The following is a 16,237-nucleotide window of genomic DNA, read 5'->3' on the forward strand; positions in this document are numbered from 1 at the left end:
TAATCTTTATTCTTATTGGTTGAAACTAAGCATTATTTGCGAGTTGCAATATAATTAACACATTATGGCCATACCTCGCGAGCCATGGCCATGCCTTAGCGGCCCGTGGGACTTGATATGAATCAATCACAACCGAACAAAATATCACAACAGAACATGTTATATGCTGTATAATATATGAGCGCTCAAATCTGATTGGCCAATAGGCAACTTGAATAATTTAATTTTCGATCTATTGTCCCAATTTTTGCTTTCGATCTGTTGTCTTTCGATCTGTTGTCCTAGCACCACCGGGTTCAATATTAACATTTTTGTTGATTTGCAGCTAAATGTGGATATTGTTCCAATTCAAATTTCACTCAATTGTGTTCATTTCCATTCAACATGGGTGGCACGGTCCATAACACTTGCGTGCACAAGACCGGCTTCGAGAGCGATGGATCTCTATGGTGTAAAAATGGAAAAGGCGTGGAAATGGAGTGCGCCACCACTCAAGAGAGCTGCCGTTAGTCAATTTAAAATAATCGTTTACAAAACGTTTTAATAACACGTTGTCTAGCTTCCGAAATTGCTCATAAATAGAATACTCCTGGTGACGAAAAAAAGTTGTACTCAGAACTTTTATTTAATGGAGTTTTGAATTCATAAATGAAAAGAGTTAATGGTAGAATCACAACTTTGTCATATAACTTTTTGGACTAATTCTTTGCTTCTCAATGTTTGATAAGCTGTTCCAAAAAAATCAACTTCTTGTAACTTTACATTTAATGAAAGTTCTATACTACTTTTCATCGACGCAATCGAAAGAAGTTGTATATTCTTTAACTTTTTGAAATATGGAACCCGACAGGATCATTTTTGAATAAAAAGCACTTCAAAGGTCTGATCAATAATAATAATTAATTTAGGCTCTTTCAAAGTTCAAGCATAACTTCTGTTGAACTCAATCAGTGACGATTATTTTTATGTGCAGTTCCGCCATTACCCGAAGTCGAAGACTTGATTGTGCAGACATTGGCGCAAAGAGTTGTGGAGGTCACATGGAGTTCAGACAGTCCATACTTTTCCCACTTTGACCTCTACCTCAATCAGGATCATATCATCTCAACTACCAACTTCAGTGAGCATTGCAAATCATATTTTCAGCACATTTCTGCCAAAAAAGAACTTCTTACCATATAACTTATTTTTGCTGCTATTTCTGATCCGAGGTTATGCATTTTTTTTTCATTGAACAGATAATTTTTATCGAAGTTGTTGTGATTTGTTCGCCATAATGATGGCTAAACGAGATACTACACATTATCTTGTAAAGCGTATCCAGAGAAATCCAATGAATTTACTTGTTATACATTTGAAGTAAAAATATGATCTCGGGGCTCATTTTGAAAAAGTTAAATGTTTATTTTATAAAAAAATGGCTTTAGCCTTTTGCTGTGCTCAGAATTTGACATTTAATTGAACTCTATTATTACCGATCTAACAACAATCTATGGAGTCTACGGTTCCAGCAATAAAACCAGTCATTTAAAAAAATGCAATCAAATCTTTTCTCTCGATTCCATCATAGAAAGCATTTTTTGGGCCAGCTGCTTTCTTCTTTTGAACTAGGCATGAGCGAAAAAACAATCATCATCAAAATTTGCTGGTCTGTTCTCAAATTCGTCACCTCAGGATGTGCGGTAAAAAAAGAAGAAATATAATTATTGAAGTTTAACTTTTTGAAGCTCTTTGTTTTTGTGTACACAATTGCTTTTTAATTTCAGTGAACTGCTGACGGTGTATTTAGAAACCAAAAAACACGCCCTGAAAAGACTGGGTATCCAGAATAGAAAATTTTGAATACAGAAATATGTGACAAACACTTTCAAGTGCCTTTTTTGAATCAATCGAAAAAAAAACAGGAAATAAATTAGTAAGTGATGTCTCCAATGTTTTAGAAACACGCTCTTTAAGTGCACAATTCTTTACAAATAACAGAAGAACAGCCAAAAATTACATGCAGGTAACTTTAATAGAACTAAATTTTGTGTAATATCGTCTCAATGCAGGATATTGGATAAATTTTAAGACTACTCAACATTGATCACATTGTTATGGAACAGCTTCAACAAAAAATATCAGTTTGTTGAAGAGTGTGATAATCCACAAATCCATTGTATGCTTTTTTTGAATAGTTAAAGTTATTTTGGAAAAAAATTGAATTTATAAACAAAGCACGCAATCGCAGAATCATTAAATTTATAACCTTCTCCTGGTCCAGAAAAAGAATTTGTTCTTGTTATATTTTGAAAACGCATTCTGTCCTACAACATACATTTTAGCTTCCAAATATTGCCAAGCAAATTTTTGTCGTACAAAAATTGTTTTCTTTATGAAAAAAGAACATAAAATTTGGAATTTCACATTGCTAAATCATTTGCATGATTTAGCAACGTGAAATTTCTATTCAAATAATTTCCAAGATCTTCAAAGATAGGGTACCTGTCTTATCTAGGCTTTTCCTGGCTATAAGTGTTGGCTTTTTAAAATAATTTTCATTTAAATTTTTTAAATATTTTTCATGCTGGGGCATTTTCTATTATTATAAAAAAATTTTATAGTTCAAACACTTGGTTCCATCTGGTCACAACAACAGAAATTGCACCCAATTCAACTCGAATGCCTGCTGATGTGAAAATTTTGTATGAAATTTTCAGCATCAGAGAGCGAAAAATGTGAAGAGAATCAGCAATATTTTAATTATTTTAGTCGTCAGACAGCAATATTAGCCGTTTATGCAAAAAAGAACTAAGCAAAAACTACAAAAGTATAACAGATCAAATGCCTAGGTACTCAAATTTTTTCTTGCAGAACATTTCATAGAATATTCTCGTCATTGAGAGCGTTTTTCTATTCTAAAAGGTGCCTTTCAATTCAACATTTAATTACATTGAGTCACCATTATCAATCTTGAGTTGACTGTGCATGTCTGTTTCATGCTGAAAAATTTTTCAAATTTTTAAAAATATGTCGACCGTGAGAACTTAGGTAAACTTTAAACCCATCAAACAAATAAAATTGAAAACAATACTATATATTGAATGATATCTAGGAGTGAATTGAAATTCATCACGAATTTTAAACCCTATATCAATTATAGAGATTCTCTTACCGTTCTGTTGTTGCTATTGTTGTTATTTTCAGATAGTTTGCTTGGTTTAATCTCATTTGAGGCAAAAGACAATGACCTGCCTTCATCAAAATTAAACACTTCCCCAATCTGGCTTTTTTTGAGTTACCACAATTATTGACTCACTCATCAAGATCATACTTTCTTCAATCTTAAACAGTGGCAAAACTGATCTTCATAGCAGTAATTTTTGTTTTTTTGCTGCTAAATTTTTAGAAGGAACATACTTTTTCTTTATAGTCATCTAATACTTTTTTCTGAATTGCCTAAATTACCCATGTCAAATTAGAATGGTTAATTTGTCAGAACTTGCAATTTTATGCAAATTCTTACATGGCGATGCATCTCCTTGCAAGTTTTTCTTCACAAAACTTGCAAGCTCTTACAAGTTAGCCATTCGTTTGGCAAGATTTTATACATTAACCATTCGATATAAAAAACACTTGAAAGTTAAACATTCAACCCGCGACGTTCTGAGATGTTAAACTTTCGATTTAAAACTTATGTTCCTGAATAATTTCTCTGAACAAGACAACAATTCTGCTTATACTGTATAAAAAACAATAAAACATTGCAAGATATGCGTTTACATAAATTGTGCGCATCAACAGAAAAAACTGCTTAAAAAATTGTGCAAACTTCAGCACTAATTTGCGAATGATCACAATTGGATATGCGTAATCTTTTCTTTCATCTGTTCGTGACAACTGATAATTGAAACAAAAAAAAGCAAAATGTTAAAAAGGATACAAAAAATGAATACTAAACAATTTGATTTAAAAAAACACTGAAATATTAAGATCAAACTCCAATCAAATTAAAAAAAATTTAAAAAATATTTTGATCAATCCTATAAACGCAGTCGGGCTCCGATTTCTTGTTCTCGTTGAATCAACTTTTTTGCCATTGATTGTTAACAAAGAAATGCATTGTTGATCTAGTATTTGTTACGTGAATTGAAAGAGGAATTCTTGAGCCGATTGAAATAAAAACTAACAGTCGCAACAACTCAGGTTACATTATTTCGTGTTATACAAACTGAGCATCTGATTTCCACGCGCTTTCTACGGTAAATGACAGAATTCTACAATAAATTGAATTTACCAATTAGAGAAAGTTCAGCTTGATTGAAACGAACTCGCAAAAAACTTAGACTTAGACGGTAGCGGTTCGAAATTCACTTTCTTACAAGTTAACAATTCGACTTGCAAGCTCTTATAAATTAACCATCATTTGCAAGATTGCAAGTTCCATCAAGTTAACCAATCGGTCTCGATAAGGGTAGACAAAACCTTGTGAACATAGGATGAGACAAATGCGGCGTTGCTCTACAACCTAAATAATTTTTCCAAGTCTAGACAACTAGGTTCAAAAAACTATGATTCTGAGGTGAGATGAAATGTAGTTTTTTGTTTCCTGTAAAATTTTCAGTTCTCGCAATTATTCCTTGAATTTGGGCCATATATGACAATTGATATACCAAATTTTTGTATATTAAATCATTGTTTGGCTCGTTGTTTTTTGCGGTGGCTCTCTTTTTTTACTTAGTTTGTCGAGCAACTTAGCGCTGAAGCCTTCTATTTGTAAGCGAGTAATCGTATTAAAGCTTTCATTATTTCAGTACTCTTTTTTCTGTGTAAAATAGTTCTCATTAAACCGTTAACTCGTCAATGACTAACTTTTAGCCTGTGACAAGCAGTTTTTTTGCAGACTTTGAATGTATGGATTTCGTCAATGTATAATGAAAGACACTTCGCTTTCACTGAGTTTTCAACTGTTTGTTCATTAAAGCTCAATCCATCTGGCTTATAATTCATTTTCAGGTTATGTGTTGAGTAACCTATCCTCCGGAAGTTTCTACCAAATTGATTTGGAGTTGGAGAGCTATGGGCGAAAATCCCTGCGCAAAAGTGTCAACTTCAAAGCCAGTAAGTATTTTTATTCATATAATCCATTTTCAAAAATTGCCTCCTAATGCGGGTTCGGTATTGGATATATGGACGATTACTATTTTGTAAAGTTATCAACAGTTTATCGACAGTTTGAATGCATATAAATGTGCGTTTGCAGTTTGTATTATGTGGAAGTTCGCGAGGGTTGCAGACTACGGTCGGAAAGAGTTGCTATTCATAATTAGAATTGGTCCGAAAGTGAGTATAAATAGAGCTGGGTCTGCTTCAGGAGTAAATTTGGACCATATTTGAACCTACGGTTTTGGGAATAAATAAGAATCACTTTATTAATAGATAGAGTGAGCTTCGCATACGAAATAGAGCAAATTTGATCAAAATGGACATAGTTATTAATGATGCAAAAAACCAAACTTTTTTGCTTCCAGATTTTATTAACAAACAAAAATTATTCAAAATTAGTTTGACAAAAATTAAAAACACCTCCTGTTCTGACTAACAAAATTAAGAACAGAGGGGTCTATCGCAGATAATTATGTAAAATTTAGGTCTGCGTAAAAAATTGTGTTAAAATAGAAAAATCACATCAAAAAAGTACGCTTTTTCAGTCAGTTTTCAATAGCGGAAGCCAGTCCTGCTTATCTTGAGCTCTGACTTGATATAACGTTTATGGAATATGTGAAACATTGTAGGCCCGGACCCTAGAGACATGGAATTTCATTACTGAATCATCAAGATCCAATAGTATATCGTCGACTCAGTATTGTAGAAATGTGTCCTAAATTCGAGCGATGCAGCGTGGACCACGAAAAAGATATTAGCTATTTAAAACATTGGAAAAAAGTTTTTGAGTTACTTCAAAACAGCCTCCAAAACCAATTAGAAGAACCCTTACAATTAGAGGGACCCAACACACTCCTTTTTTAATTACAGATTTTTGGAAGATTTCGCTTGTTTCAGATAGATATGGGTAGAACACTATTGGTTTCAAGATTAGTTTTTTTCTTTTCAGCGGTGCTCAACCACATTTTTAAAGGAATTGATTACTCAAACTAAAAACATAAGATTCTTTTAGAACTTAATTTTTGTGTAATTCACTATTTTTTTCTAAAAGCACGTGTGCTTTCCTTGCCGTACTTTTTAAACTTTTGTCAACCCCTTAAATACGCCTTAAATACGTGTAGACCCGCCAATGCGGTATGTAATAAACACTTTTAAACCCCATGCCATGCTTAGAAAACACGTGTAAACCCCATGCTATACACAGTAAACACCTTTAAAACTCATGCCATACCTAGTAAACATGTGAACAAATCCAGCTGTTTGTAATGAACACTTACAATTGTTTGAAGGCAAATATTTGCAGGATATGATTATAATCTACCGTGCTCAGAGTGTTATTAGTCTACATTTTTACAATACAGCAGCGTAAAATGAGAAAACTTTTTTTGTTCTGCATTTTACCTTGAATTGTTTAAAATATGACATGATCATATTGTCGGCTAATGGGAACGCAGATACAAATCTTGTAATCGAATAGTTAAATAAGAAATAATGGTTGACAACTGTTGCGATTAACACAAAATTCAGTCCCTATTTATTACCCCAAATTACCGCACTTTAACATTCATGGTGATCACATTTAATTTATAACTTCCTTGAATTCTTATGACATCCGATCTTAACTAGCTATCTATTCTGATAATTTGCTTCTCCAAAAGATCAAGGGTCAACATATCACACATAACAATATGAAAAGTTGGGGACAAATCTGATATAAATAGCACGTGTTAGCTCCTTGTTGCATTCACTCATTTCATAAATAACCAAGATATAAATCAGCACGTGGATTGAGGTACGTATATCTTTTCAAACTTTAAACATTTAACATTATATTTTCAATACTCCTCCTATCATGTTAAGTGTTTGTTTCGAGAAGGACATCACGAAAAAGTGATACTTTGGTCCTCCCCAATGCTTTTGAGTGTGTCTGCCGGAATTCGATCGGTAGTTAAGTAGTTCAGCTCTAATAGTCGACTTTCGACTAAACTCCGAACGAAGTGCACTTCTATTGCAAAGTGCTTTGTCTTTCCATGATTCATCGAATTTTTACTAAGAGGAATACAAGCTTGATTGTCTACAAAGACGTTTACTGGCTGCTGTATATCTAAATCTAATTCTAGTAATAGGTTTACTAAATGTACTGCTTCTTTACTTGCCTCGACTACGGCGTTAAGCTCAGCTTCAGCTGTTGAAGTAGATACACATTTTTGTAACTTGCAAGCCCAACTGATTGCACCTGAACTATTATTTAGTTTAAAACAAAAGCCACTTGTACTTTTTCTATTGTCTATGTTGACTGCCCAATCAGAGGCTGAAAATCCTGTTAACTCCAGTTTCTCACTTTTTCTAAAAACCATCTTCTCTGATTTTGTTCCTTTTAGGTAACGTAGACACCCTTTTGCAGCGTTCCAATGTCGCTTTCCAGGATTTTGAACAAAAGAACTTAGTAAATTAGCTGCGTGCGCAATATCTTGTCTACTCGTTAATGCCAGATAAATCAGGCATCCCACTACACCCCTATAGTCACATGATTGCATTTCCATTTCTCTATGCTCATTGGTGCCTATTTCTGGTGAATCTAATTTTGACAGTTTTAGGCTAACATCTAATGGTGTTTCCAGTGTTTTCGATTCGCTCATGTTAAATTTCTCTAGCAATTTTTCTACATAAGCTTCTTGACTTGGCTTTATTTCGTTTTCTGTTCGCTCAATTTTTATATTTAAGAACCAACTAAGATCTCCATAACTGCTAATTTGAAATCGCTCACTAACTTTATTTTTAAAGTTTTCACAAAAGTCCTTCTGTAATCCTAATATCACCATATCATCTACCCAACGACACACTAGTCCCTCAATAGCATTTTCACCTTTCTTTATGAAAAGACAATCATCTTGAATAGCCGCTGTGAAACCTATTTGGCTGAGAAAATTTTTGATTGTTAAGTACCAATTTCTACCGGACTGTTTCAATCCATATAAAATTTTCCTCAACTTACAAATTATTGGATTTCCGTGCTTGTCAAATTTCTCGAACCCTTCGGGCTGTTGCATGAAGATTTCTTCTTCGATGTCAGCATTTAAGTATGCTGTTTTGATATCCAATTGTTTCAACTCAGTGTTTTTATATAGTAGGTAGCTTAAGAGTACACGAATTGTTGAGAGGCGTGTTGTTGGTGAGTATTTTTGTTGTAATTCCGACCTGGAACTTTTTGCTACGAATCTTGCCTTATACCTTGTTGTCTCCCCGCTAGGACCAAACTTAAGAGCAAAGTGCCATCGGCTACCAATGGGTTTATTTCCTTTGTTCTCTACCAGTTCATAAACTTTATTTTCCACTAATGAGTTGTATTCCACTTTAATTGTTTTGTACCAGTTTTTATCCCTAATTGCTTCATCAATAGACTTAGGTAGTAATTCGTTGTTCACAATTTTACCAAGAAAAGCTACCGGGTTTAAATTTCTATCACTTTCTGACTGAGGCTTGTTGACTATCTCCTACTTGATTTCTTTAACTTCAGTAAACATTTCGTTTTCGTTAAAGGTTAGATTCCGAGATTTTCTAACCTTAAAGACCCCTTTGTCATTTCGAATACCTATCAGATAAGTCTCACTATTTTCTGAAGACCCCAAAAATATTCCTTTTTGAGAAATTCTATCAATCTTACCTCGAAAACTTTTTTCAACATGAACAAAAGCTGAACAACCAAACACTTTGATAGACTCTAAAATAGATTTCTTCTTGTACATTGCCTCAAAAGGTGTCTTTTGAATACCTGAATTGAAACAAAAGTTTTTAATCTCACTTGCCATATTAAGTGCATATGGCCAGTACTTTTTTTTCTAAAACTGACTGCTCTAAAATGTATCTAGCCATTGGGGTGATTGTCCCCCAAATCCTCTCAACCTTTCTGTTTTCTTGTGGTGTGTACAGTGTCGAGAATTCAAGTCTTACACCTTTTTGTCTACATAATTGTTTTATGTCATTTGAGACATATTCCCCTGCACCGTCGCAAACTAAGGTTTCTGGTTGTCCTATGTCTGCAAAGAACTGTCCAACTTTTTCAAAAGCCTCGTCCCTTGACCTCAAAAAATAAAGTTTCTGATATCTGCTAAAACTATCCACGATACCTATTGATACCTGTGGCCATCGACCGCTTCCGGTTGGGTTGGCCCTAAAATGTCAGTATGGACAATTTCTAAGGCTTCGCTTGCTCTTGTTCCTGAGTCTTTTGGTACTGGAAGTTTCTTTGATTTATTTAGCTGACATGTTTCACAGTTTCTTAAGTTGTGCTCGCTTAGTTTTAGTCCTACTGCGTGATCTTTTAGATTGTATATGTCCTCAACATTATTATGGCCCAAACTCTTATGCCACAAACTAAGGGGATCTACGTTTGCTAAATTGCACCGCTCTGAGATTTCTTCGTAATCAATGTTGTTACAGATAAACAAACTATCTCTTTCCTCAAAAGAGAAAACTGTTCCGTTCTTAGTTCGTATTTCCAAAGTTCTACCAAAAAAAAACCTCATTGCCTGTTGCTCTAGGTTTTGACACTGACACCAGATTCCTTGTGTTGTTCGGAACAGTCAACGCATTACTTAATCTTATTTTTCGCTCTGAGCCATTGGAATCCAAAACCCTAATTTCAACTGTTCCTTTCCCACTAATTAAACTTTTACTGCTGTTTGCATTAGTGATGGTACCCGAATATTCCTTGTCTATATCTATGAATAAACTTTCGTCTTTGATCATATGACTGGTAGCACCTGAGTCCAAAACTAGCTCATTTGCAAGGTTTTTTTCTGACGTTTGAAAGAAGGAAAAGATCTCTTCTTCTTCTTCTTCTTCTTCTTCTTCTAAATTCTGCTCATCAACAAATTTTTGCCAGCCTCTCTGATTTGTTCTCCTGTTTTGACTTACAAACTTTTTCTCAGGTTTCTGCTGCTTTCTACAAAATTTAGCAATATGTCCGTGCTCACCACACTTAAAACATTTTATTGTGGAAGCTTTGGTTTGTTCATGAATCGTTTTCTTAAGCCTACATTCTTTTGCTATATGTCCCATTTTTTGACAGTTGAAACATTTTTGTTCCTAATTAAAGAAAACACTCTCTGTTTTTGTTTTCACATTTTTATTATCGAAGTTTATCAGGTCTCGCTTAATTTCCTCTAGAGTTTTCTCGTCTTTGCTGTAGTTCACGAGTGTTGCGAAGTTTTCACAATGCTTTGAAAGCCCTTTTAGAATTATTGAAATAAACATTTATTCACTAATCCCTTCATTCACTACTGTTAAATTGTATTGCATATCATCTGCTGTGGTGAGATAATCTACTATACTCTCACTTGAAGTCTTTTCAAGGCTCGTTAATTGTGCTATCAATTTATGTAGCTGAGGTCTCTCGAAACTTTTGAAGCGTTTACACAATACGTCCCAAGTTCTAGTGCCATCACCCTTATGTGGTCTAAGACAAAGAACTGATGTTTTGTCTAAAGCCTGAACTAACTCATACCACAAAGTCTTCTTCTTCTCTTCTAATTCTTCCCGCCCCTTTTCTACAGCTTGCCTGCGTTGCTCCTCCGAAGAATTATTTCTAACAGTTTGCACATAATCTAGATAGGTAGCTTCTCCACTAAGAACTTTGCCAAGTTCTAAAGCATGCATACGAGCCTCAAACTGTTCAGCAAAATACCAGAAATCATCCTCACAACCGCTGAATACCAGTCTTTCTGTTCTTGAGCTTATTATTAAAACTATCCTTCTTTAAAATTTCCGTCCGACTCAAACTGACTCTTAACACTATTTGTTCGCTACTGAACAAAATACTTATGCTGCCCCAACAAATCTGTCCTCCTTTTTTAAGCTAGTACTGCTCTAGGTAAATATTCTTTCGTGAAAAGGTTGGGGCTGTGAAAAAATCGTGTTCGGACTTAGATCAAAACTCCTTTCCTTTCTACAGCGTTTTTGAATTTGTTGCCTGTTGGTGGCTTTGTTATGGGACGACGAAGCGGTGAGTTGTTATGTTTTTGTGTCAAAAAATGCTGTATAGCACCAGGTTAGCACTTTTTATATTATGGTAGCACTTGTTAGAGAAACAAAAAAACACTACGCAAAAAAAGTTTGGTCGACTATATTATTGTAGAAGTTGGTGTTCTGTTCGAGTTCTGTAGTATACTTGACAAAATCAAAAGCAGGACATTGACATTGAGCCAGGGTTTTTCTGCCGCGATCAAGCACGATGAGGATACCAACACTCTCCGAGGATAATGTACTCAAACCTTAATCCTAGTCCTATTTAATAAATGTTTTACCACCAATTTTTGTGTCTTTCGACCCAAACTTGTATCTTACAGAAGCACAGCATACAAACACAATTGAAAATGAAACAGTTGTTTCAGCTGAGCTGTTCTCAGCTATACTAAGCAATCCTGGTTTCCCCAAAAGCTTTGTTGTACAATTGAACCTCCGCGCTCCTCACTGATCCCCCACAACAGCTCCACTCACTGTACTTCACAAGCAGAATCTACTGTTTAGCTACACACACTTAGCAATCCACGATTGAAGAACCCAACCAGCTACACAAGCTCCTCACTTCACAAATGAAGTCCCCCAACCAGTTACACAAGCTTCCAACTCCATAATTGAAGTCCCCCAACCAATTGTACAAGCTTCCAACTCCACAACTGAAGTCCCCCAACCAGCCACACAAGCGTCGTACTCTTGCTTCTTCTGGTCTCACTTGGCCAATTCTTGACTACAAGGCTTGTCACTCCTTGTCCTCTCTGTCTTCCTCCCCCAGTGATTTCAGCGACCCTTTTATGTAGCAAAGAAGCGCAGCAACAATGTTTATCTATTTAGGGGGGTTGATTACTTAACTTAGGAAAAATTTATTTTGGAAAAACACCATATTGCCAATATTGGTTTTGATTTTTTCCTTTTAACAGAACTTGAAATGTATCACTCACTTGCTTTTAGACAACGGAGTCTTTTGAAATTGTCTGCGGGTTTCCATTTTACGCACCCGGAAAATGGCAAACGTTCATTTTGTATGTCCGCGTGAAATTTGAGTTTCCTTTCAGAATGCGATACTTCCAATTTTCTGTTCAAATTTTTTTCTGACATTTCAAAGGAAAAACAATTCTGTAATCCTTGATCAAATTGATTCAACAACGCTCGGCTCTGAAAAGAAAATACGATTTCATAAATTTTTGATAGATTTTGGTTAATCATTGTTAACTTTTCTAACAGAACACAGAAGTTTTTTTAACCTCTCAATTTTGTTTTAAAAAGATGCATTTTTTACATAAATTGACTTGTTATTGTAGAGTATATCACAGAAAAAATTTTAAACTTAATGGTTACTTAGAAATGGTCCAATTAGGGCCATCAAATTCCATGGCATTGAGTTAGGCGTCTTTTGCACAAAACAGAAATTTAGACGGAGCTGAAACATTCCATTTTGTATTTTCTTCTGGATCATAAAAGAGCAAGAAACGCTTTTACAATTAATTTACTATTAGTTGAATAATTCTAGATTTTTTAAAATTATTTGATTCAATTTTTTTGCACTCAGAAAAAGTGCGAAAACTTTTTACAATTTTAGAACACGGTTATGTGTTGCTCATCATTGTCCCTCCCCAAAAGCATCAGACGTTTTTCATATTGAAATTAGTTTACCTATGGCTTGAAAAAGGGAATTTTTTCATTCACTTTCTAAAAGCTCTTTTGTTTGGCTCTGAAGCTTGTGTTAGTCAAAGCACACTCAGTAAGACCTATAATTATGTCCTATACTTTATTTTTACCGATATTGAGCTCCCATGGTCAGTTAGTTATACGTGGAGGTAGCAGATAATACGCCCTCACTGAGATAGGAAAGGTTGTGCAAACGGATAAGATCCTTAATCTCACCGAATATGTTTTTGTTGCAGCAAATACGTCACGTAATGCATTTGCTCATGAAACAACTACCACAACAACAAAACTTAAGTGGGATAGCTTTGAGGGGGTAAATCAAAACAGTACTACAAATGCTACCGCTGTTCCCTCTGAAATCCAAATTGAAGCGAACATTGCAGAAAGCGAGCTGATACGAGCGATGCTCACAGATGAAGAGATAACGTCAATGCGACAAGAGCTTAGCGTGAGCTTGGATAGCTCAATTTCATTGATTAACAATTTGTTACCAGGCGTCACTTACGAATTTTCCATATCTCCACTTACTCTCAATGGTGAAGTGGACAGTATAACAACGTTGGAGACATTCACTTCCACATGTATGTAATTTTTCAAAACTCCCAATATCGTGATTCAACTAAGTTATCGCGTCTCATCCGGTGAATGAAAAGTAAACCGAAGTAAGAGCAAGCCGAATGTTTAGTAACAGTTGTAATTATTCTGAAATAATACATTGATAACATTTACAATCAAGACCGCGTTTGCGTATTCCAGTGTACCAAAGAAACAAAAACAAGGTCTTTTTTAGAGATGTAGTGGATGTAGCCTAAAATGATCATGGCCATGTGTTGTGAGATGTAATCTGGAAACTGCTCGCGCGCCGGTTATCGCGGTAAAGGCTGACTTTCAAATGGCTACGCTGGCTTTCAAATGACCGCTAAACACCATCAAATGACAACTTTTGTCCAATTCTTTGTGGTGTATGGAATCATTCTATCCATTTAAGTTGGGTTTAGTTAAATACTGGTACAGGAATATTTGATTGAACTTAGTCAAACCATTCTGTCTCGGAAAAATCTTATACGTCTCTAGACTATTATACGGACAGCCACCCTGGAAAATCTTAAAATCTTGCAAAAATCCTGCAAAAGTCTTGTAAGATTACACATCATTCTGCAAGTTATGCGAGAGTCTTTCAAGATGTTGCTATATGGTCGTCCGATATTAGAGAACCCATATGTAAAGTATGCAAGTTAACCGTCGGATTCTTAAAAAGGTCTTGAAATATAAGCGTGCAACTCCTGCAAGACCCTTGCAAAGGTACCAGGAGCCGGAAAAGCCAGTCTTAGCTTGAGCACCGGTTTCTTAACTTTTTTGACGATCGTACGAAAATGCTTACAAAAATTGTCATTTCTGAGCTCAGATATTTCCTTCCATAGGACTGGCAAGTCCAGATAGATTGTTTGGACGCTGATTATTAGAGCTGACTTTCTTAATATTACCTCTCCAAAGAGGTTAACGCTGGATTTTTTTTCGGAGTCATACCAGAAAATAGGCATGGACCAGACCGAGCAGACCAAAGTATGGGTATGGGCCATATCGATCAGACCAAATTTTGAGTAGGGGCGTGACCGAGGAGACCAGAAATAGGTATGGGCCAGACGGATGGCGCGGCCCGACTCCGTCCAGATTATCATAGGGGGTCGCACTGTGTCACCTGTCTGCGACCCAAATCCGTCTAGCTCATACCTGTTTTGGGCCGAGGACCTCATCCTGGGAACTAGAGACGATGCATTATTGAGGGCAGAAAACCTAAGGAGGTAATATTTCAAGTAAGGAATTACTTGTATGAGTCATTGGCAAGTCAAACGTCGGAGATGGACTAGGATTTAACAAATTTTACAGAAAATTTTTTTGTTGTCTAACTTTTTTATAAGTACTTGAGGAGATTATGTAAACACTTAGTCGAATAGTAGTAAAATCCCGTTTCAGGAGCGCGTAATTAGCAGCATAAATTTTTATGCAATTTTTTAGTTCCAAATCAATTTGAGTGAGCCAAAACAACCTGACCGTGCTACTGCATGATGACAATCAATCAATCACTTTGACCGGGGTTCTCGACCGAAATTCAATTGCAGACATCATTGTGATCACAGTTTATGAAACTGTTCCTACTCCAGTCGTAATACAGGGTATGTACAAATTAATTTGTTCAGCAGCAAAAAGAAAACAGGTCGAGGCGTTAGCGACTAATTCAGCAATTTTTAAGCTGAGAGGGCTATGTAAATAGAAATTTCCAGACATAATTCAGCCTTTCTAACAACTATTTTACCACTTATTCTACACTTATTCCAGATTATATAACGGGGGAACTTCAGCGTTTTCCCAACAATTTTCCTACAGTTTTTCAGCGTCTTTAAGCACTTGCCATAAACGTTCAGAGCTAATTCACCGCATTTCATGTCACATGGCAACAAAAATGACACTAATGGCAGGAAAAAAAACTAACAAACCTAAAAAGACGAAATTTTTATAAAATGGTGGAAAAACGATTACGATATATTTCAACTAAAAAAAGCAATGGCAGCAAAAACTGTTCGCGCAGTTAAAACTTGGGACGCAAGGGTTTATTTTAATCCTGGTTGAGTTTTAATAGAGGAATAACGCATGATTTGCTGTGAATGTGAATACAGATTTTTTTCACCGCAAAACGCCGCATCTTATGGCGAGTAATGCGGTAAAAATTGGTGAGTTTTTGTAAATATTGTGGGGAATTTAGCTGTAAAATTTTTACCACCACAATCCTTGCTGCAATTCTTACATTACTCAGCAATTATCAGCGTGAAACCTAGCAGGTGAAAGATTACGAATCTATTGGTCTGGAAACCTATTCCTAAGTTTGAATCAGTAGATTATAACTTTTCATGTTTTAGATGGAGAATTTCAAATTTTGTTAGACGTAACTGAGCATACAAATTTATCTGATGTGTCGTGTCTGACTACCTCTTCTTGCGTGAACAAATCTTCCCTTCAGTTTCAAATTGAAACACAAAATTTTGAGCATAAGGCAGGAGCAGCTTACATAGTTGAGTTGTCAGGGCAAACCGGACAATCGCAAGGCATCAAAAGCAATATCACAAGCCTTCTAGGTTAGTTTTCGATTCTTTTTTAAGTTGTCTTTTTCGTTAGTTTCGTGGTTGATGCATTGGCTAAATATACTAGGGTGGGGTCCCCGAACAAAAATTGATATGTCCAGACGTTAATGAACCCACAAGGTTAGTGTCGTGCGTTAAAAATGACATAGAGGAGGGTCTACCGGTACCAATCATGAAGTTAAAAAAATGTGGCTGGCACTCCTTCTCTTTGTCTTTTTTTTATCACAAAACGGAAAATGTTTAATTAGCCTAAAATGAAAAGTTCTTCC

General features: G+C 35.5%; 1 protein-coding gene across 1 annotated transcript; it reads left to right on the forward strand.

Moving 5' to 3' along the window:
• Window positions 1–364: 364 nt before the first annotated feature.
• On the forward strand, window positions 365–14,988 carry LOC142357858 (uncharacterized). The gene is made up of 5 exons (XM_075409360.1): window positions 365–505; window positions 974–1,120; window positions 4,996–5,100; window positions 13,068–13,412; window positions 14,848–14,988. The coding sequence occupies exons 1-5, from the start codon at window positions 385–387 to the stop codon at window positions 14,865–14,867; spliced, it is 738 nt and encodes a 245-aa protein (XP_075265475.1). The 5' UTR covers window positions 365–384; the 3' UTR covers window positions 14,868–14,988.
• The last annotated feature ends 1,249 nt before the right edge of the window (window positions 14,989–16,237 follow it).

Source organism: Convolutriloba macropyga, unplaced genomic scaffold, assembly GCF_964194025.1.
Source record: "Convolutriloba macropyga unplaced genomic scaffold, txConMacr16.3 SCAFFOLD_2138, whole genome shotgun sequence".
Lineage (NCBI taxonomy): Eukaryota > Metazoa > Xenacoelomorpha > Acoela > Convolutidae > Convolutriloba > Convolutriloba macropyga.